Source organism: Neovison vison, chromosome 3 (assembly GCF_020171115.1).
Source record: "Neovison vison isolate M4711 chromosome 3, ASM_NN_V1, whole genome shotgun sequence".
In the NCBI taxonomy this organism is placed as follows: domain Eukaryota; kingdom Metazoa; phylum Chordata; class Mammalia; order Carnivora; family Mustelidae; genus Neogale; species Neogale vison.
This window is the reverse complement of record NC_058093.1, coordinates 217607369-217629838: the sequence shown is the minus strand read 5'-3', so window position 1 is coordinate 217629838 and position 22470 is coordinate 217607369. Positions and strand designations below refer to the sequence as shown.

The 22470-nt window shown below is 55.3% G+C and overlaps 1 protein-coding gene across 5 annotated transcripts; it reads right to left on the bottom strand.

Annotated features, from left to right (window-relative positions):
• Nucleotides 1–1484: 1484 nt before the first annotated feature.
• Nucleotides 1485–20509, bottom strand: PATZ1 (POZ/BTB and AT hook containing zinc finger 1). Of its 5 annotated transcripts, none has more exons than XM_044243879.1 (5): nucleotides 18583–20509; nucleotides 17110–17173; nucleotides 10362–10533; nucleotides 4456–4593; nucleotides 1485–2990 (listed from the first exon to the last, which is right to left on the bottom strand). In XM_044243879.1, the coding sequence occupies exons 1-5, from the start codon at nucleotides 19851–19853 to the stop codon at nucleotides 2572–2574; spliced, it is 2064 nt and encodes a 687-aa protein (XP_044099814.1). In that variant the 5' UTR covers nucleotides 19854–20509; the 3' UTR covers nucleotides 1485–2571. The 5 variants fall into 5 exon arrangements, with proteins under 5 accessions (XP_044099814.1, XP_044099815.1, XP_044099816.1 ...); XM_044243880.1 differs by having other exon boundaries at nucleotides 1485–2987; XM_044243883.1 differs by having other exon boundaries at nucleotides 2871–2990; nucleotides 4456–4528.
• Between the last annotated feature and the right edge of the window lie 1961 nt (nucleotides 20510–22470).

Genomic DNA, 22470 nt, shown 5'->3' with positions numbered 1-22470 from the left:
CAGAGATCACAAGTAGGAAGAGAGGCAGAGAGAGAGGAAGGAAGCAGACTGCCTGCTGAGCAGAGAGCCTGATGCGGGGCTCGATGCCAGGACCCTGGAATCATGACCTGAGCCGAAGGCAGAGGCTTTTTTTTTTTTTTTTTAAAGATTTTATTTATTTATTTGACAGGGACAGATCACAAGTAGGCAGAGAGGCAGGCAGAGAGAGAGAGGAGGAAGCAGGCTCCCTGCTGAGCAGAGAGCCCGATGGGGGACTCGATCCCAGGACCCTGAGATCATGACCTGAGCCAAAGGCAGCGGCTTAACCCACTGAGCCACCCAGGCGCCCCGTGAGTAGTGCTTTTTAAGCACTCTGCTTGCTTTGTAGTTCCCCTCCTGCCATGCACAGATACTGCTACCTAACTGTGGTCCCTGCCCAAACATGACATGATTGGGGGTTAGGACTGATAATGTTTCAGTTCAAGGCCAAGTTCTCTGCTGTAATGCTTGACGGGAGCTACCCCCAGCTGGCAGACCTTGTGGTAGTCACAAGGCCACATTCACAGGGCCTCAGCATTTTAGGGTCACCCTTTCCTCTAATACTACTACCAAGTGACCTAAGCCTCCATCCCAGACCAAATGTGGGTCTAAATCATTTTATGCCGTTTATCCTTCTTGGTATATATTGATTTTTCTCTCCTTTATCACTTTTTCCCCTACTTGTTTGGAGGTTAAATGTTGTTTCACTGAATTGAGGGGTTTCCTTCTTCCTCAAGGTTTCCCAAGATGACCAGACTGCTTCAAGCTGGCCAGTCCCCTCTTGCTGCAATTCTTGCTCCTACTGCTTTCTTGTGTTCATTTCTTGCCTCCTGTTTGCTGTCCTCTTCCTCCTTCTCTTCATACATTCACCACAAAGGGTGCAGCAACCTTTTACTTAACCATGTAGGTAACAGGGGGTGGAGGGGGGTTCACATTGCTGAACTTCTTAGAGCCCCTTGGCCATGAGAATCCTCTCCATGCCCGTGTCCCTCCTTAGTTCCTAGCGGGTCGCTACACTGGGTCCTCTTTAAGTCCAGGTCTTCTCTCCCAGAGCCCCACTCCCTACCCCTCACCCTCCTGGACCACTCTACCTACCCTTCCTCTGTCACTGTCCTCACCTTGCCCCGTTTTTCTCCCTGGACTTCTTGTTACCTGAACTCACGGTTAAATCTGCTTACTTGTTAACAGTCTCTTTCCCAGTAAACTCCACAAAGGTGTCCTGCTCACCAAGGTGGCCTGAGGCTGGGGCTGGCACACAGCAGTGAGGACAACAAGGAGTGAGTATTGGTCGAACAAACGGGTGCATGCTGGCAGCGGAGTCCTCAGTGGGAACATCCACCTATCAGTCCCACTGCAGCTGGTACAAAGAGGAGGAAGAGAGGTCTCCTGGGATCCCAGCCCCACCCCAGGTGCCCTCCCTCTGGGCCCCCCACCTATGGCTGAAAAACTGGACTCAGGGGAGCATGTGGATTAACGTACTAACGTTTTTAATACAGTCTGATCAGATCAATTCACATCACCAGGTCAACCTGGGCCTGCTCACATGTGACACAGCCGAGGTACACGATGTCCCCACCTGCCAGCTCTCCTGCCTTCCTGACTACCAACAACATTGAAACCCCCTACATCTCCCTGATCAGACTGGCATTTTTAAAATTTTGCATAAAACTATTTCTTCCATAGACTTCAAACAATCAACTAGCCAAGTTAATTATGGTACATCTAAACAAAGTTTAATACTAACCCTAACGTGTGACTGCGGTTTACAAAGAGCTCTGTATCACCTGGGATAGCTTTCAGTAGCAATTCACTACAACTGGTCCTAAAAAATAATAACAATAATAATAATAATTAGAGAATTAAAACCCAACAGCAAGTTGAATGGTTAAAATCACATAAGAACTGGAATTTGGGGTGGGGATGTCCTCAATAGCTGAGCTTGTCCTAGTAGCAAAATGCTAGCCTCCATGTAGGGCTCAGAGAAAGGTCTGGGGCCCCCCAGGTCAAGAGTCAAGCTCAGGGGCTCTCAGAGGGCACTCACCCCATGGTCCATGGGATGCTGTAGGCTTCCAGCTTCCTTGAAAACAGTTGGGCATCTGTATTTGTGTAAGTGGGTGGAGACCCTAGATGTGGTTTCTCTTGAAGGATGTGAGAAGGGGGAGGGGACCCAAATCACCGCGGTCCCAGAATGCCATCAGGTGTGGGTCTGGAATTGGGGTCACTAAGAACTGAGCACCAGAAATTCCAGCTTCCGCCCATTAGAGAAACTGGGACTGGTGTTGCCTTGTAGGCCTATGTAGTGTTTTCTGCCCTTACCCCATACCAGGTCTCGCAGATATTCCTGCAGAGTATCAGATGAGAATCTATTTCTAAAGACCACTGAGGGGATGGGTGGTGGAGGGAAAGTGGGGGGTGATAGGTTTGGGGGAAGGGGGAGTTAAAAACGAATAAAAATCTCTCAGCTACAGAACCCAAAGACAGTACTTCCCTCCGCATTCACAGCATTTCTCAGCAGTCCCCGGTGGCCATTTCCGTGGGGACACAGCATCTGCCTCACTTCCCCTCAGGCCCCATGGGTTGCTGGTCAACCTCAGGATCTACTAAAGATGACGCAAACGCTGACTGAACAATCTGAAACCCAAAGGACTCGAGGAGAGACATGTTCTGCTGGGGAGAGAAAGGTGAGCCGAGGGCAGGACCCAGGTCCCCCAGGGGGCCCCCAAGGGCCCGCACATGCACCTTCTGGATGTGTTTGTTCAAGTAGGACTTAGAGCGGAAGAAGCTCCCGCATTCAGGGCAGGGGTACTTCTTCTCCCCATCAGACTCCATTTTGTTTTTGGGGACTGCCATGTCACAGGAGAAGGAGCCATTGGTGCTCTGCTTCTCGGGCGTCTTCAGGTCACTGGCGTCCGAGAGGTCACCATAGGAGTCGGAGCTCTCAATCGGATCCTGATGTGAGCATTTCTGGCCTTCTAGGAAAAAACAAAACACATAGGAGAGATGAGGCCAGGCTTTGGAGATGTCCCCTCCTGGAGGGGTCGGGAAGGGCCAGCTCACAGGCCTGTGGAGGGCAGCGGATGGCCAGCCACCACCCTGGCAGAACCCCCAGAGGTTCAGCTGGTCAGTCTGGGAGCCTGGTGTGCCTACAGGGGTGAGACAGCAGGGCCCTGGGGCTGCCAGCCTCCCTCGCCGCGGACTCTTCATGCAGGTGCACGTGTATCGCTCACCACCATCTCAGCCTGCTTCAAGGAAGAGGGTACGGAGAGGGGACCTCCACTGCTTCCACCCAGAACAACTCAGAGACCCCCCAGTTCCTAGGTGCTCTGTTGGCTGCCCCTGGGGGTAAGACGGCTGTTCTGATGATGCTGAGCAGGTACAGCAATGGCCTGACCTCCACACCGGACTAGCTGCGCCCTAGCAAGGCAGAACCAGAGCCTGGAGGTCCTCAACCCAGCAGACCCCACTGGTGGCTGAGACAGAAGCCAGTCCTTTTCCCAATGCTGCAAACACAAGCCCTGCCCTCACCGCCTTCCTGCTGCCAAAACCTACCCAGGGCCAAGTGGCCAAAGCATAGAGATTAAAAAGCAACTTTGAACAACTCAGTCAGCTGACTGTCCCCACGCATGGCTCAGGACAAGCTGGGCCTCGAGACAATCTTCATTGCTCTGCCCTGCCCTGCCCACACTGCAGTCCACCGATCAGCAGCTTCCTGCCTGGGTTCAAAGAGCCATGCCGGGAAGGGAGGTCTGTGATGGGAGCGTGGAGCATGCCATCTCTGCCATCTGCCAAGCCCCTGGCATCATCCCCAAGGCGACAACGTGAAATACCACAGAACAACCTGAGACAACAAGTGAAGGTGGGGCCTGGGGAGCTCTCTGCAGACCAGTTCCAAGTCAGAGGCAGTCACGGAGCTCATTTATCGCCATGCATCTCAAAAACGCAGCCAGAGGCCCTCCAGAAAGGGCCGCTCACAGCAACCAGTCACCCCTACAGAGGGGGAAGCCAGCCCTTGGCTCCCCCTTGCCCACAGGGTGGAAGGAAAAGAAAGCATTCAGCCACAGCTCCACACCATCCTTAAAGGGCCACAGGCAACGGACAGGCCCAGAGTGACTCATCATGCAGGGCTTGTCTTCCAGCCTTGGGCCCGGGGCATCCCTGCAGGGCTCCAGATGGTGGGGGCTGGCCAGGAGCAAGGGAGGAGGGCTGGGGAAGAGGAGGCGGGGGCTGGATCTTGGCAGTGCCCTAAAGCCTCACTCATGGCCCTGGAGTGAGATACCCACTGTGACTTTCGTCCTGGAGGCCACTGCCACTCAGATCTCAGAGCCTCCTTGAGGCGGCCAGCAAGCCGGCAGCCTTCCCGCCTCCCCACGCCCGGCCCAGCGCCCCCACAACACAGTCTGCGCAGAGAAGCAAAGTGCAGAGCAAGGGGTCGCTTGCCTTTGTTGCCATAGGTCCTGGCGCAGTGGAACGCTGCTCCCCCATTCGGGATGGGCTCCTGGTGCCTGGAGACCTGGGGAAGGGGAACACCGTGGTGGGTTTTAACATGGACCTTTAAGTAGGAGGCAGAGGAGAAACCTAAACAAGACAAAAGGAGATGAGATCCCGCGGCCAGCACAGAGATACCTCTCTGCTTCCCCCATGCCTCTCCTCTGGCCGCTCTGGCTAGCACTCCCAGGTCAGCTGCACCTAGAAGGGGCCCCCTTGTCGGTTCAAAGACGGTTGCAACCACAGAAGCCACCTGGCTCAGGAGAGGTGGCACTGTCCTCTGATCGGCTTCTCTGCAGAGCCCGCTCTGCAAGGCTGCGGTGGAAGACTGAGGCCGGCTGCCTGGAAGTGTGGCCTGAGATACTGCTCCTGCCAGGGCCAGAGGCCCAGCGCCTCTAGGCTTGCTTGGTGCCTCAGTAGTGAGTGGCTGGAGAAGGTGTCTCACAGCCCCAGGTCAGCTGCAGAGACCATGGCTAGAAATGTTGTCAGAAAAGTCATGAGGCTCAAGGGCAGTCACAGGACGCCAGCCAAGAGAATGCCTGCGGGACACGTATAAGGTAAACTGCACAACAGACCAGATGGAGGCAAGAGGAAATCCCGAAGGATGGCCTCCAGAAGTCTCCCTTCTTCTAGCTAGCGGGACATGTTCTATTTTGCTACTTTCTCACTTTCAGAATAACTGGATTTAATAACTCTTCAGACCTTCCGAGGAACAAGAGAAATAGCAAGTTACGCTAAAGGGGCTCAGTCAGATCTTATTCGTGGTCATCTTTCTGGTTGGGTTTTGGAGCAGCCATCGGGATGGTCTTTGTCTTTACTTTGGAGGAGGCGCCATCCAGCCCTCTTGAGGCTGCAGCAGCCCAACCCAGAGGCTCCGGTCAGTTGGAGCCGGGTAGCGTCTCAGGCTGAGAAGAGTAGATCTTGAGCCAATTTCCACACCAGCCACAGGTCTGAGGGCATGAAACCAGGTAGGCCAGTCAAAGGATACGGACTTGGGTTTTGTAGGAAGTTGTGTCCTCCAGCTCCACCGTAGTCGAGGCTCGGAACGTGCCTTCAGCAGGAACTGAAGCGTTTTAGCATAAGGTCTGCTTGGAGCACTAGGGCCCTTTAATCTACTCCAGATGTGGCTGACACATTCTCAAGTGCTTTTATTCCCCTTGAAAATTACAGTTCTAGGAGAACAGTGGGATCCACTCTTAACAGGTCAGAGGCTGCGGAGTACTACATAATGTCTGTATAAGACTTATTTTTTAAAAATCCGATTTGTCATGGCCTTTCAAATGCTGCTGGAACAGTATAAAGGTTGACTTTCAGCAAGTGCTAATGGTATGCCAGGGCCCAGCACACTGCATGCATTCTTCCGTAGAACTCCCCCAGCCACCCTATGAGCTGGGAATTGTGAGTACACCTGTTTCGTGGACGAAGAAACAAGAGGGCTGGTGAGGTTAAGTAACTTGCAGTCACACGTGCAGCTACTAGACGGCAGAGCCTGGGCTCCAACCCCAGGACCCTGTGCCACCATGTCCTTAAGCCGAGCAGACTCTTCAGTGGGCCCTGGCCCTGGAACCATCCCTTGGATTTCGACGGTAGGTTCGTTATCACCATTTACACTTCTGTGCTTCTCTGCCATATTGGTGGGTTAGAACGGCAGCTGCTAGCAGACAGGCGCTAACCTGTGGAAATCTTATTCAACAAACACTCCCCTGGTGATGGCAGCTGGTGGTTTTGGAGGAAAGGGGGACTGAGTGAATTTTCCTTTCTTTCCGGATGCAGCTACTTTACAGATTCAGCTGGTCCAGTTGCTGGTGTCCTGCCCTGCCTAGCACAGCGAGTTGTCCTGTGGTGGGGCCAAGTAGTCGGCCTCGGGCCAATCACAGGGGACAGACTGGCTTAAAAGGGTCCCATACAAGAGGGAGGCTTCAGTCAGGAATGAAGGGACAAGCCAACAGGAAAGGGGACCTTAGCCCTGCCCCTGGGACTGCTGCTATGGCCCCTGGCAACCAGCATAAGGTATCACAACTTTCTAGTGACACCATGACTCCACTTTGGAGGGGATTTTCTTTTGCTTTTTAATTCCTGTGAAGTGGTGTGAGGCCCTCTCCACGGTGTACCAGGGCAGGTCCACTGAGATGAAAGGGAACGGGAAAGGCAGAAAGGGGCACCAGGAATTATTATATTTACTCCCTTTGGGAAGAGATCTACTAGGGGAACAGAGCAGATGCTCAATGAAAATTTGCTGTGTTTTCCTGAAAAACAGTCTGAGGAACACATGGCTGGGTCCTCCTGACTTTACCCCAGCTGCAGACTGTACTAACTATAGCAAAACCACATGGCAGGGTGGTACGAGTGGATCCACAGCTGCCACTTAAAGCCCAGAACTTAAACACAGAGCCACTCAGCAGCCAAATGTTGGGCTAAAACAGTAGTCGAGTTTCTGAGAAGAATGTATCTTTGAAGCCAGAAATGTTTAGCCGGAATTCTGAACTCACCTGCCCATTCACCAGATTAACCACGAACCAAAGAGGCAGCATGATCCAGGCACCAGAACGATGAAGACAGTGAGCACACACGGGACTTCACTACAACCAACAAGTCGCCCTCCCTCGCACTCCAGAGATGAAGAATTTACAACCAAAGCTACTGTTCCTGCACCGCATTTTCTTGCTCGGTACACTGCAATTTGCACTCCAGAAGCAAATCTCCTCTTGCAAGTTTCACATCTACCCAGGGGTCAGGGACTGCTTTCTTCTTGTCCAAACCCTGATGGGGTCATGCCCAACAGAGCTGTGCTGGAGGGAGGCACTAAGCAGGTTTGTATCAGTTCAGTCCAGGGCAATGGCAGGCTGTCTGTGTCTGGGACTGCCACAGGTAACAACTTGTGTGCTCACCTCTGACCGTGGAGAAGGCTTTGTCTACGTTTAAGCATTGATGTTTGAGTTCTAATGTTGTCTCCATCAAAGGCAGATTTCCAACAAGCCATCCCTCTTTCTCATACCAGTACATGTGCACATACAAAGACCCTGCTATGGAAATTTAGAAAGTAAGGAAGAAAATCACGGCGCTCAACCAGGTCTTTCTCTCCTTCCCACCGTTCAACTCATTTCTTGATTTGCAAATGAGGAGACAAGCTTTTCTAGCCATCGTAACTCCTTCCACTGCAAATAATCTTCCTCTATGGATGGTATGCCCCACAGCCCGATACGTCTCTAGGACAAAGACAAGGTCATCTGTCTCATATGTGTGGTTAAGAGCCAGCAGGCTGGCTCTGTTCTCTCTCGTGCTTCGCGGTGAAGAGTCATTTGTGTGGCGAAGAATGGCAGATCTGTAGCAGTGGAGTTGTTGCTACTGAAGGGGTTCAAAGGGCACCAGATCCAGCCGCAACCATCTCACCATCTGGCCGACACCAGCCTTTGCTGGAACCCTTATGGAGACAAGTACATTCATTTATTTTGGTACCTTGTCCTGTATCACAGCCTTGGTGGTGGACAGGATGAAGGATGACCCAGAGTTTTCTGCATTCTGATTCCAGGGTCTTGATGTCTTTGGTATCCTTATCCTCTTCCTGGACAAACCACCTTCCTCTTCCTCTTTTTCTTTTTTTCCTCAGGAGTCATCTCCTCCTACTTCTGCCCAATAAATGAGTCTTGAAGTAGAATCCTGTCGCTTCTCTTCTGATACAGACCAAAATTGTTTTCTCTTCCTTCTGTATGCCTAGGGAAGGCTGGACCAGAGCTCTCTTTTTGTCTTCTTGGAGGAATGGGACTTCCCATTCTGACTTTGGGACCCAAAGGGGTTTAGCCTATGATCCAGATCAAGGCTTGGCTTTACTGAGAAAAGGCGGGCTCTGGTTTGACGCTTCTGGCTCCCCCAGCCCAGTCACATGGCCTTTGGCTGCTGCCCAAGTCATGACGTGTGACAGTAGTTGGCTTTGCCACATCAGCTGTCTCCTAACTGGGTCGACTTTCCCTGCTGTTCCCTGCTGCTCTCAGCTCTTCTTTCCTCCTCAGCTGGGCCCCCCGGGGCTGGGGCCCTGGGTCTCCCACCCAGTTTTTGCCCCACTCTGCAATCTGAGCTAGGCTCTGAGTTTCACCATTAACATCCTCCTCCACTCTCACTGGTTTCCTGCCTCTGGTCTCTGACCTCAGTTCTCAGACGGAGAACCTCAGGCTTGAAAACTTGACCAAGCGCCTGCGGACAGCACGTTGCCAGTTTAGTTATTTATGAGGCATGGGGGCGGGGGATGCTCTCTCAGGAAGCCAAGTTAGGATGAAGCAAGATAAGAAACCATTTTTTTCTAGAGCTGGGGCAGCCACGGTCAAGATGGTCGGCCACAGTCTGGTAACTCCCTGCGCACAACCTCGCCGCTCACTCAGGGGAAGCTCCTGCCAGAAAGGGTCCGACTGACACATCAGAAAATAGGACAGATGCTTCAGAAGCTTTTATGACTGCCTCCCCGCTCTCACAGCAGGTTTCCCGGTGGTACAAATACCAGTATCCAGTGGACTTCGTGGCAAACCCCAGGTGTGCAGTCCCAAGGAAGGCCCCAGCTCCAGGGCACCGAGGACACCCAGCTACCCTGCAGTCTCCCTCCACCAGTGGCCTCAGGCCACGTGGAGACAGCACAGGCCCCCAAAGGTGCCAGCCAAGGACTGCAGGGGTGTTGTGCTCCAAACCAGAGACAGGGAGCTGTGTCTTTCCTAACACGGTTACAGAGTGTAAGGACGGGACCTCCCAAGTGTGCAGCTCCTTGTGGGGAGTTCAGAGAACTTTCACCTACCTTGTCTCCTGGGATCATCACAACAACCCCACGAGGCAGGCAAGGTGCGGGTGTTCTTAACCCCTTTTAAGTGAGGAAGACACTGAGGCTTAGAAAGGGGAAGGGAGAGCTCAAGGTCACAGAGTGGAGGGCAAGGCAGGAGGGCAAGTTAGGAGGGGTGTGGACTAAACCCTGAGTCCCCTGACTCCAGTTCAGTACTCAGTCCACTAAGCCACACCCAAGACTTCCAGAGGCATCGGGACAAGACTGTCCCAGGAGAAAGGACTTCCCAGCAACGTCCGCACCTGGCCAAAGCAAGCGCACCGTGCAGAAGCATCTTCGCACCCACCACAGACGGCTGTCCCGACCACCTTCAGCACAGATCCGGCGCAAGCCTCCTCCGCTGACACTGTGCTTGCACGGCACAAACCTTAGCCCTCCAACCACCAACAAGCCCTGGCGGCAGCTCAGGGTTAGGCCTGACGTCATCAACACAGCACTGGGGCCACAGAGCCAGACTCCACCTAGGCCAACCTCGGCCTCAAGCACGCTGTCCTGCTCAGAGCACATTCCACTTTCCTGTCTCATCAAGGCCACAGTCTACTTGGGTTTGGGCTCTTTTCTGACCGTCTGTTAGAAACTTTCTGCCCCTTGTCCATCTCCAGACTCAACCTCCTTCCTTGGTTGTTGAATTTCACATGCCAGTGAATCAGCCAGCAAAAACTCTCAAGCAGGACCCCTTTGTTCCCCACCTCTTGGGGCCTAACGACTCTCCCACTGACCTCAAGAGTTCAGTGGTGTCTACGAAATGTATCCACCGTGCCATCTGCACAGCACATGTGTTAACGAGCCCAGGCTTGGAAACCGTGCTCTCTCCTTCCGTTCCACTTGCTGTTCTCCTGGGAACTCCTATTCCAAGCATCCCAAGGACGGGAAGGAAGAGGTGGGGCTAGCTGGGCGATGAAGGTGTTTATCGTTCAGTGGGAAGGGTGGGCCAGCCGTGCAAGGAGTGGAGTCTGAGGCAAGGTGATCAAGACACCCCTGGCCTCCCACACAAGCTCAGGCCCAGCCCCTGGAAGTGAGGAAATAGAAGGGAGATTACCTCGGTTACAGATACTGCAGAAGTTGCTGGGCCCCTCACTGTGCTTCTTCAGGTGGTCTGCCATGTACGCTGCCCGCAAGTACTTCCCACACACCTGGCAGGGCACCTTATCTTCATGACAGGCCAGGTGGGAGCGCAGCCGGTCTCGAGTGGCGAAAGACGCATTGCAGGTCTGAGGGCAGAAAGGAAAACAAGATGAGGTGCAAATGGGCATCACACTCCTGACTCCCCACTGAGCACACCAGGAAACAGAATCTGTTTCCTGCCAACGCAGGGAATCCCTGTGTAAAGAGAGCTTCACGTGTGGCCCACGTTTCCTCCCCAGAAGGCAAGTAAGCTGCTCTTATTTCCCATGATGCCTCCTCCTGAGACCCCTGAGTTGGCCACCACAACGTGCCCAGAACATGGCACACTAGGTGTCATGCTCCTTTACAAAATGAAGATGAGGCATTTGTTCACTCTTAAACAAGAATTGACTTCAGTAGCACCGACTGTGAGTGAATGTATAGAAGGTAAGTTGGCATATGAACAGATTCCTGTCCTCCATCCTGGGTTTTCCCTATTTGCTTTTGTACAAAGAATTCAATTTCTCCACTTTATTCAAAAGTGATGTTAGAAAACAAAATAAAAAATCAAACGTGACATTAGTTTTGGCCACGGGGAAACGGAGAGGAAAGGCAGGACAAAGCACAGAGATGGCTCCTTATAATATTCTGGGGAGTTTGTACTGAGAAAGCAGCCCATAAAACGACAGTGTCAATTCTGCTAATGTGAGAATTAGCAGAGAGAAGGAAGGCCACACGATTCAGGAGCATTTGTGGGACGTTAAGCTGGGGAAGTGCTGGTAATGACAAGAATACCACCCCACATTGATCGAGCGTGCATTCTACGCCTGCCTGGCGTACGGGCACTCATCTCATGCAATCCATCCTTACAGGGGCCCTCCGAGACAGGCCGTGTTATTACCCTCCAAGAGAACATGGCCATAGAAAACCATGGTGTGAGCACAAGCTCTCAGCCAGATCCCAGGAGCGGATGACTCAGGAGCTGAGGGTCAGCACCAGCATCCTAGGAGGCAGCCTCAGGTCCCCAGGCATTTCCTGTCCCTGAGGCCTTGACTCAGTCTCAGTCCGTGACCTCTCCAATAGCCCTTCTTCATCTGGGGGCTTGCCCAGGCACCCCAGTCCTGGAGGTCACAGAATGTCAGGGAAGTTGTTGGGGGAGTTCAGTCTGGAGACTTTCAGAACTATTTTGGTTCCATGGAGATGTTTCAGAGGTTCATGTCAAGTTTGACTCCTTTCTCTGTGTGTGTGTGCTTACTATTTTAAAACTCCTACAAGAAAGCAACATTCACCTTTAAATGCATTACAGCGTGAATATCAACCCACTGAAGACCCACCACCCCATTTACTCACTAGTATGGAGGTGCACCTGCTGTCTCTGTTTGACAGAGACACCTCCTAAGATCCCAGGACCTCAGGGTAGATGTCTGACCACTGTCACCATGTACAAATGTTTATATCCTTACTGTATACAGTCAGAGCAAGTAGCCGGTATATGGGATACTGTCTTTGAGACTAAAGACGCTGCGGCTCCTACTCCAGTCCCAAAGTCTGTGTGCATCAGGATAGGCTCTGCTGCTTTCAGTCATCGTCTCTAAGCAACTGCTACCCGTTTGAACCAAATACCTTATTGCTAATGAAATACTGGCTTTATCTGTTTTATCCACTGAGTTGATTCATTTGACAAATGAGGAAGCTGAGTTTGGAGAATGATTATCCCCAAGCACATGACTCAGCTACTAGATGAAGCTGTGGTCAAAACCTTGTCACTGCAGGCCAGCAGCCAACCTACCCTCCCGGCTTCCCTGAGGTCTTCCTCCCTTCCCCACTCCACAGCTGGGCAGACAGAGGCCTGAGGAGATCCAGGCCGGCTGGGAGGTGAACCAGCCCCTGAGCCGTGCTCTTCCCATCTCCAGACTCAGCTGGGATATAGCTTCTGCTGACGGAAAGGTACTGATGCTTCTTAACAGTGTGTGCGGTGGCCAGGACTCCCCTGAAAGGGAGAGGTGACAGCATTTGTGCAGAGAAACTGGAGCACTCAGGTGACTCAGGAAGCATCATGGGCACTTGGTCTCCTGGCCACGGGTGGTCCCCTCCTCAGTCAGGGACCTCTTGACCCAATCACAGATGACAGTAGGGGAACATTTCCATCTTCCACCCAGCCCACCAGCCCTGTAAACCAGAGCAAGGGCTGCCAAAAACACCCCAAGGGAGGGGGGTGCACCTGACAAGTTATCTGGGGATAATCTGCCAGCTTTGCCAACCAGTGACCTGAGGACGAGCCCTCTAACGAGAGGCAGTGTGGACTATGCCTAAGAAGTCAAAGGAACCAAACATGGGCCAGGTATAAGAAAATGCGGTGAAGGGGCATCTGGGTGGCTCAGTGGGTTAAGCCTCTGCCTTCGGCTCAGGTCATGATCCCAGGGTCCTGGGATCGAGCCCTACATCGGGCTCTCTGCTCAGCAGGGAGCCTGCTTCCTCCTCTCTCTCTCTCTCTCTGCCTGCCTCTCAGCCTACTTGTGATCTCTGTCAAATAAATAAAATCTTTAAAAGAAAAGAAAAGAAAAAAGAAAAGAAAAGAAAAAAAGCGGTGAAGGCACACATTCGGAATCTTCGGCGGTCCCTGGGAGAGGCACCACTGGGAGAACGTGAAAGCAACCCCTTGTTTCTCCTGCCAACCTCCTTTTGGGGTCTGTCCCTTATCACTGTCTGTCATACTGTGCTACCTAAATATAACAGACAGACAAACCTCAATTATCCACAAGTATATTATCCATTTGAGGGATTAGCTAGGCAAAATTAAAATCCCAGACCAAGCCGAATCCTTTCCCCCATTGATTATCTCTCAAGGAATGAAAGCTGACTTTAGCCTGAACAAACATAATTAGGAATGTAAATCTGCCTCTCGGAGGGGGAAAAAACCCCAAACTCACAAATACAACAAGAACTTTCACTATATTACAATGCCAAGCTGGAGTTGGCTCCTCTGAGCCAGAACTGACCTTTCATGGCTGAGTCCCCAAGGCTTTCTGGGCGGGGCGGGGAATTGTTGAAGTGTACAAGCCTGAGTCTAGGCCTGTCAGAAGTTCAGACAACACAGAACATGAAGAGCCTGGTCACACGACACAGAAGAGTGGCCAAAGGAGAGACAGATCTCAAAGAAGGGGACACTTAGTATCTGTATAGTGGGGCCACTCAGGAGAAAGGCACTTCTCATCCTGGAGACAGAGAGAAGACACAGCAACCCTGATGGGACAAGAGTGAGCCAGGACAGCATCCTCTGATCACCCTTGATATTTGGAATGGCTGCCACCTTGGCCTCGGCCCTGTGCCCAGGCAGCCTATTGTTGTTAGGAGCACACCTGCCAGGTCCCAGCCCAGCAACCCTGAGCTTGGGTCTCCTCTGGTCTTCCCCACTCAATACTGAGTCTCAGTCATGCTCCCTTCACCCCCTAAGTTTCTCCCCATCCCAGAATGCCTAAAGCTTTTTTTCATAAGAGTTGAGCAGCTCAGAAATGGGGCCCAAATGGTATTGGGGACACTAGCGCACACCCAAACTTTGGTGGCCTTTGAAGTCTGGCAGCCTGGAGGTGGGGGGAGGCGGTGTAGTCTCAAGCAGTCTTTTTTATAGCCCTGGAAAAGTCTAAGGGCAATACATGGAGGCCCAGTGCCATTGGCCTCGCTGGCCCCTTTTTTCTTGTGAGTGTCAGGCCCCTTGCCCTCACTTCAATTCACTCCTTCTCTAATGAGCTATCCTCCAGCCCAAACCACCCCAACTAGCCCCTGAGAAGTGGGGTCACTAAAAGTATGGGAGAGGTCTTGAGTTGCTCTAGTCTCTGGGCTTCAGGCTGAACTCCATGTGGGGGAAATGTCCCAGCCCCACTGTAGCCATTAAGCCAGCAGCGGCGCCTAAGGCATCTGAGCCGGTTAAGGACACTCAGGCCAAGCCCTGAGGAGATTTGTGTGTCACTGACAAGCCTGAGGCTTCATACCCCAACATTCAGATGGTCTTTTCACTCAAGCTGTGGCACCAGTCTTTCTAACTGGCCCCTTCTGTCATCTGTGGCATCAGGAAATGTGGAGAGGTATAACCTGGGCCCAGCTCTTGCCCAGGGAACCAACTCCCAGGGAGCCATCTCTTCACCTCTCGTGCTTTCAGAATATACACCGTGCCAAACAGATGCCCCCGCTGTTTAACCAAGCACTGACACACTGGCCAGCCTGCCCAGAGCAGGACAGCCAGCGTATCTTCACCTGCTGGGTCATCATTACGGGAGTTCTGGCTAATGGAGCTGGAGGTGGGACCAGCAGGTCTGTGTACTGGAGGGGCGGGGCGGGGTGGGGGCAGGGCAGGAGTAGGCTCCATACGTACACCGAGGGACAATGATGTCAGTGTTATGACAGAGACCAAGGACAAAACACACAAAGCCTCAAATGTTAGAATGAAAACTTTTATCATCACTCCTGTTATCCCCGCGGAGGCAGCAGGGGCTAAAGGGCATCTCACTGGGATCCGGGGAGGGGCAGGGGGAATCTACATCTGCTTTATCAGCCCCCAAAGCCATATATTGGGGTGACCCAGTATAAAGCTACTGGTTAGTCTAGTTCCTGAGCAGACCTGCTAGTAAACCTCAAAAACAAAGAAGCTGAATTCACTAGCCAGAAATGAAAGGAGGGACCTGTCTGAGTGGGAAGGGAAGAGGGCAGCATGGGTTGACCCAGCTGGAGTTGCTCCATTCTCCTCTGGAGGGGAATTCACCCCTAGAGTTGGGGAAGGGGTGGCCAAGCCCCATTCTAGAAACCCCATGCCTTACAGGACGTGATGCTAGGAGAGGGGAAGCTCGTAAGCCCATGACTTGGTTCTTGGGAAAGCACCAACCTCTACAATCACCCAGGCAAGGACAGAAACCCAGGGGTGCCATCTGTTAAAGGGGGAGAAAAAGGCAAGAGAACCCAGAAAGAAACCTGGAGGGTGTGGGGGGACCCAGAAAGGAGCTCCTTACTACCTGGGGGGTCCCTGAGCTGGGAAAGACTCCAAAGCACACAGGAAGGAGCTGGGCATGGTGGGCAGGAACCATTTCGCTGGCCTCTCCTAAAAGCAGGGGTCTCAGAGCAACCGCCATTCCCATTCCCCTCCACAGAAAACCCTTCTCTGGGGAGGCCCAGGCTAGCCTACAGGCCACTGGGTAAAGGCCCGGCTGCCCTCTGAGGCAGTCCAGCCCTGCCTCAGATATCCCGGCGGGGCTGGGCAGAAGAGAGCGCTGCTGGAGTGTGCTGGGCCCAGGTTTTCGAGGGCTGGGAATGATTTTTTTAGAGAAAGGGAAAAGGCGGTGTCAGGAACCGAATGGGACGACCTCCACAAAGCAGGCTGGGCAAAGTCCCATGATGGCAGGTCGCTAGGAAGAGATTCCAGGGGCGGCAGGCCGCTGCTGCTCCCAACCCACACCTGGAAAAAGGGCAGAGAGTGCAGGTTACCCCCCTACGCCACCGGGCATGACCCCACTGCCCTCTGGGCTCCTCCTACTCTGCCAGGCTGCTCAGCACACTACCTGGGAGAGTCAGAATGTGCTCTGTGATTAGAGAGTCAGAGACAGAGAGAAGGCAGCGAGGCACAGATGGATCCCAGCATGCCCACCCTGGGTCGTCGTCCTCGGGGGGAGGCCACCTAGCCTGGCTGGCTGTGAACACTGTCCACACCGGGCTCCCTCGATGCCCGACTTTCAGCACGTCCATTCCTCCCTGCAGGTCTCCCTGAGCCCTCCCTCCTTGCCACCAACAGGATAAGAGAAGCAGGTTACCCTACCAGAGGCTATACCAGAACCCCACCACTCTGTTTCCCCCTCAGATGGCGGGAACTTGGCACTGGAAGGGGGATGGTCAAGGAGAAGATAGAGGTGTTTTCCATCCACACAGGAATGCTCAGTGGCCAGGAGAGGACATGCAATTTTCTGGGTACCACAAGGCCCCCAGATATTGCTGAAGCACACAAACCAAGGGTAAGAATCTTGCCCAGCCTTCCCTACCCACTGCTACACAAAGAGCTCACAAGGAGAGGAAGCCACCTTCCTCCCCAGCCCTCAGAAGTCCTGGCTGTTTGCACATATGGCTCGGGATGGGTTAAACAGGTGCCAGTGCTCAAAGAATGAGACCATCCACTCTCATCCTCCTACACTGTCGTTCCTACTGCCACCCCTTGTGTCCTAAGCTCAAGGAACCCAGAAAGTCAGGCTGCCTGGCAGAAAGGGGGAAGCACTATTAGTTGGACCACCAGGAGCTCTTCACAAACACTTCCCGCTCCACGGTGGCTCCTGCAAACTGCTGGGAACCAGAAGCTAGGCCCAATGGGGAGCCAGTGCCCCCAGGACGACACTCGTGCAATGTGGCCCACCATCCAAGGAGCTGGCAAATGCCAGAAGAGGAAAGCCAAGCAAAAGAGCGAAGACAGAGACAGGGTGGGAACCAGGACCCAGCAACCAGGAGGGAGGGGACATCAGCGGTGGTGGGGAGGGGGCTGGGGGGAAGAACAAAGGAGAAAAGCAGACGGAGGGTGGAGGGACAGAGGGGGAGGTGTGCAAAGCGGTGGTGGTCAGTCAGCCGGCCCAGCACACATATCAGCTGGCTTGTGGCTGGGCTGTGAGAACAGCAGCATTCTCTTTCAGCCCATCTGCCCTGGCCCCAACCCCTACCTGACACTTGTGAGGCCGCTCAGAAGTGTGCACCTGCTTGATATGTCCGTTCAAGTGATCAGGCCTGGAAAAGAGAACCGAGAGAGACTTTTAAAAAAAGACCTCAAAAGATGGGACCACACTTGGCCAGACTCCCCACCTGTACCTGCACACACCAGTGGAGAGGACTCCCTCTTCCCCATCCCAACATGACAAAGAAAAAGTCACCACCCAGCTCCATAGGCCCAGGCCTCTCTGCCCCGTTTTGTTTTTTTTTTTTTCTAGAGGGGGGAGGGAAGTGAGTGTTTGTCTCTGACCTTGCCTACCCATTCCACCCCCCCCTCCCCTGCCCCAGCTCAAATGATTTCTAGAACCAGAGGAGGTGGCTTTAGAATGAGACAAGGCTGCCTTACTGAAGCCTTTCTGGGAGGGGGTATGTGTGACTCATTGTCCTTACTAAAGCCCCTTAGAAACTCAGTATTCCCCTCCCCCAGGCTCTCCCACCAGGGCAGCCAATGAATGCCACCCGGATGGAATTCAGTCCCCAGAGGCCAAGGGATAGAGCCTTAAGTCCCCAGCTGGGCTGGTAAACCAGATGCCCGCCAGAGCAGGTGGGCAGGGGCTGCCTGACCGGTAAGACTGGTTTCTGGTTGGGGCCCCTCCAAGGGAGTTCTCCATCCGTAGGTTCACATACCCACAAGGTCCTCAGTATCCAGGCAAGTTAAAACCAGCCTTTTATTCTGAATATTCTCTTAAGAGGAAAAACAAAACAATCTTCTGCTCCCAGGCAAGTTCTCAGTTCCCTATCGGGCTCACTAATAAGTGAATCTAAAAAGACATTCTGGCCCCCTCCTCTCGTCCTGAAAACACAGAGGGTATCTGTGGGTCCAGTTAGGCTCTGGAGCCATCAGATCAGAGCAGATCAAAGATTCTGGTGCTATGAGACTCTGGGTACAGAACTCCGTGCCCCCTGATCCCATGAGGGTATGAGGGACGAATCTTGAGTTTGCCCATCCAGGATAGCTAGTGCCCTGTGGGTGGGGGTGGGGGGATTTCGTGGCATGGAGCGTAAGGAGTCCCAGATACACTTGTTTCAGTCCCTCCCTCAGCAGCCATTCAAGCAGGGAAAGTCGCTGGAGGAAAAGCCTCCCGCCCCCAGAGGGGGCCCCAGGCCTGGTGCCGGAAACACAAAGGGAGCCCAGGGAGAAGAATGGTGAGGCCCAGTGGCTGTGGCCTGAGGAATCCAGCCCCTTCCCAAAAGGCCCAAAGGAAGACAGACAGTAGGGCACGCCTAGTGCCACAGAACTTCCCCGTGGGAAGAGAAAGCAGCACTTGGCCACAAAACCAGGGCCATTAAAATGCTCTTCCCAAATCTGTTATAGCCTTAGAGGGTCAAGTGACTCCCACAAATCCTACCCCCCCCCATCTCAGCAAGAAACTGTCCCATGAGGCAGGAATAGGATAGGTCATGGGGTAGGGAGCACCATTCCTCACCTGGAGAAGCCTTTCCCACAGCTCTGGCAGATGTAGGGCTTGCCCACCGACCCGTCGTGGGATCGCACATGGTAGGACATGCGATCTTTTCTCTTGAACCGCAGCCCACACACTGGGCAGGAATAGGGCTTCTCCCCCGAATGGGAAAGCTTGTGCCGATTGAGATGGTATACATCACGGAAGATCTTGCCGCAGATCTCACATGCCACCTGCTTCCTGGTCCGGCTCCTCTTTCGGGGGCCGTCGGGGTCCTCAGAGATGGGTAGCCCATTCTCACCCAGCCTCGGTGGAGGAAGGTCGATATAGCCCAGCTGGAGGCTGGTGACACCATGCTGGGCCTCATGCTGCCGGAGCCGGTTGGCATCAGTGAACACCTTCCCACACAGGCCACATGGAAGGATGCCCGCCTCCCTCAGGCCCCCTGGGGACCCGAACATTGAGTCCAGCAGGTTGGCCTTCCTTGGGCGGCCCCGGCCTCGCTTGCCAGTCAGGGGAGGGGCACTGGATGCCACATTGGGGAATGGGGAAGTCAGCAGTTGGGGGGATAGGGGTCCGGCCACCATGGGCAAGCGGTCCACCCCAGGTAACACAGGCAGGGACGCTTGGCTTGCAATCGCTGCACCAGCAGCCCGGGCTGCTTCCTCCTCGGGCTGCATGCTGCCTGCGATGCCATTGCTGTTGGCTGCCAAGGCTGCCCCGTTGGTCATGTCCAAAGGGAAGCCCAAGTCCGAGGTTCCAGGGGGACGAAAGAGCATGATGTCTGCCCGGGCAGGGGGCACCAGGATCTGCACATTAGACTGTTTGATGACTTCCTGGCAGATCTCAATGACCGACCTCATCAGTAGGAACTTGGCAGCCGTCATGAGCTCGGGGAAGCTCTCCAGGCGAACCACGATGCGGGAAGTGTAAGCGAAGTCCAGGATGTCCCCGAACACCTTGGAGCTGATGGTGTGCATCTCCAGCTCCCGGCTGCCCCCAGCCCCGCCGCCTGGGGCTGCCGCTGCGCCCCCCACGTCAGCGGGACCCCCGTCTGCAGCTCCGCCGTCGCCCAACTGGGCGCTGAACACCGACTCAAAGTACTCGCTGCAGGCGGCCAACACCGCGCGGTGCGCTGGGAAGCTCTCGTCGCCCACCCGCAGGAGCACGTCGCAGAAGCGCCCGCCGTTTTTGCGCTGCTGGTTTAGGTTGTGCAGCATCTCCGTGCTGTGCCTGCTCACCTGGTAGGTGTAGCAGCCCGATGGGCCGCAGGAAGCGTCGTTCACCCGCTCCATGGCCGCCGCCCCCTCCCCACAAACCGGGCCGCGGCACTTGCCCGCCCCCCTCCCTTCCCCTAGGCAGCGAGAAGCGGGGCGCAACGGACGTATCTACACTCCCCACACGTGCCGGCCCGGGGCTCTGTAGTCTCGCAGGTGCGCCGAGCGCACACGCACCCTGCCCGAATCGGACTGTCTAGACCGCAGGGCGCACCACCTCCCACATAGCTGCCCCCACCCCTGCTGGATTGAGCGCTCCTCTCTCCTCTCCGCCTGCCCGCCTCCCCTCCCAGGTCTACCTCCGGGGGGGTACGCGAGCAAAGAGGTGCGCCCCTCCTGCAAACGCGCCTGCCACCTCCCCTCCCGCCCGCCAGGCGGCGCCGGCGCGCAGCCAAAAGGAGCGCGCGCGCGCGGGGAGGAGGCGGAGGGGTCTGCCGCGCAGGCGTGCGCGCGCGCGCCGCGGCTTTTCCCGGGCCCGCTGGGGGCGCGCGCTGCGTCCCCTGCAAAGCGCGAGCCGGGGCGGGGGCGCCGGAGCGGAGGAAACAAAAGGCGAAGGCGGCGGCGGTGGGGCGCGCACGGGGGCGGCAGCGCGGGCCTGGTCCGGGAGCCTGGCGGGCGGTGGCGACGGCGAACGCTGGAGCGAGCGGGCGGTGGCGGCGGCAGGGTGGGCCCTTCCCCGGGCCGGGCGAAGGCGGCGGCGGAGCGGCGGCGCTGCGGCCCCGGCCTCCGTGTGTTCGGAGCGGAGGAAAGATGGCAGCGGCTGCACTTCCTCTTGCACTTTCACCCCTGGGGGGAGGAGAAGGAGGGGGCGATACCAACAACACCCCCCCCTCTCGCTTGCAGGGAAAAAAAAAAAAGAAACGGCGAGCTCGGCGTGGGGGGCCCCCGGCGCCCCCGGCCCTGCACGTGCGCACCCGGATCCCTGGCCCGGGCCGCCCCGCGCAGCAAACTTTCCACTTTCTTTGTGCCGAGCGCCCCCCCCTCACCCAGCCGAGGATGCACGTCCCCCCTTCCCTATTTATACACCCCCCCCGCAGCTCCGCTCCCCCAGCTTCCTGCCCCCCCTCCCCATTCCCCAGCTCCGCCAATGCTGGCGCAGACTGAGCCCCCGTCCGGCCCCCGCCTCCCCACCCCGCCCGCGGGGCCGGGGGCTGCAGTCTCAGCCCCCCCGGACCAATGCAAACGAAGCACCAAGCCAGCAAACCAGCTCCCACTGTCCCTCCCTCCCCGCCGAGAGTGGCGGCGAGCGGACGGGAGGGAGGGGTGAGCGACCGAGGGGGGCAGACCTGAGCCCCCCAGCCTTTGCTGTGCGCCCGTAAGTCGAGCGGGCGTCGGTTGCCCTCCGGAGCCCCACTTTGATGCGCGAAATCCCCAGAAGTCGCCTGCGACCGCCTCCCTGCTCGCAACCCCAGCGAGGGCCCGGGGTCCTGGCTGGGGGCAGGCCGAACCGAAGGGGCTGCGTGCCTGGAAGAGCTGGGCAGATGAGGCCATCGTCCAGCCTTTCTCCCAAACCGCCACACGCTGAGCTTTGTGCCCCAGGGAGCGGGAAGTCACTAGCTCAGGGAGGCGACAACATAGAGGCAAGGGCGATGGACAGGAATACAGGGGTCTCCGCGCACCCCAGCAAGCCCCCGGGAACCGGGATATTGGCGGTTCTGGGGAGCGCCGTAAAACCTCCTGGGGCCGGGAGCATCCCTAGCGCCCGCAGCCCAGAGAGTCGCCGCGGAGCGCTCAAGCCACGGGCTCCGCCGGCAGGGCCAGGGTGCTTTGTCCCCGGCGGGCCTGGGGATGCTGCCGCGCGCGACTTGGATACGGAGGTTCGCTGGCTGGGGAAGCGCGGGCGGCAGCCAGCGGCCAGCCCGACTTGGAGCCCGGGGCTGCAGGCACCGCGTGTGCGGGAAGGAAGTTCCCACAGTTGCAAAGAGGGAGCAAAGTATGTGTTCCAAACTTTCCACGGTTCCAAACTGAGCGCTTCCATTAAGAGAAGCGGTGTGCGGGGAAAAGCATTCTGGGTATTAGCATGCAAATGAACGGGCCCGGCTTCCAACTCCGCTCGGGATTCCCACAGCTGCGCTCCGGGACTGCACGGAGCCACGCGCGCCGTGGGGTGCTTCCAGGCGAGGCGCGGTGGCGGGACCCGAGTTCGAATTCGAGACCTCGGCTTTCTGGTTGTGTGTTCTGGTGTCACTTGGCTGCTCTGAAGCTTCTGTTAAACAGAGTCAGTTTCCTAATATAAACACCGGGGACAGCAACACCTGTCTCATGAATTGATGAGGATTCGAAGGTCACGTCTACACAGCACTTAATTCTATGGTGGATCTCTCTCCTTATACTCCTCCGCCCTTTCTTTGGCGTAGCAGTTGCCAAACGCCTGTTGGAGAACTTAGAGGCTTGAGGAAAGTTTCCTTTATCTGGAGGCAGGAGATGTGTGTTCTAAGCCCAAATGAGTTGTGTGACCTTGGACGAGTTGCCTTATCCTCTTTGAGCTACAGCTCAGAGATTCTTGGGCGGATCGCAGGAGCTGGCAGTATTTGTGTTCAAGAGCCATAAAGAGGAGAGGGATCTGATTATTGAGAGCTAACGGTACACACACATCGTCTCTCTGAGGTGGCTGTAAGTACATTCTACTGCTGAA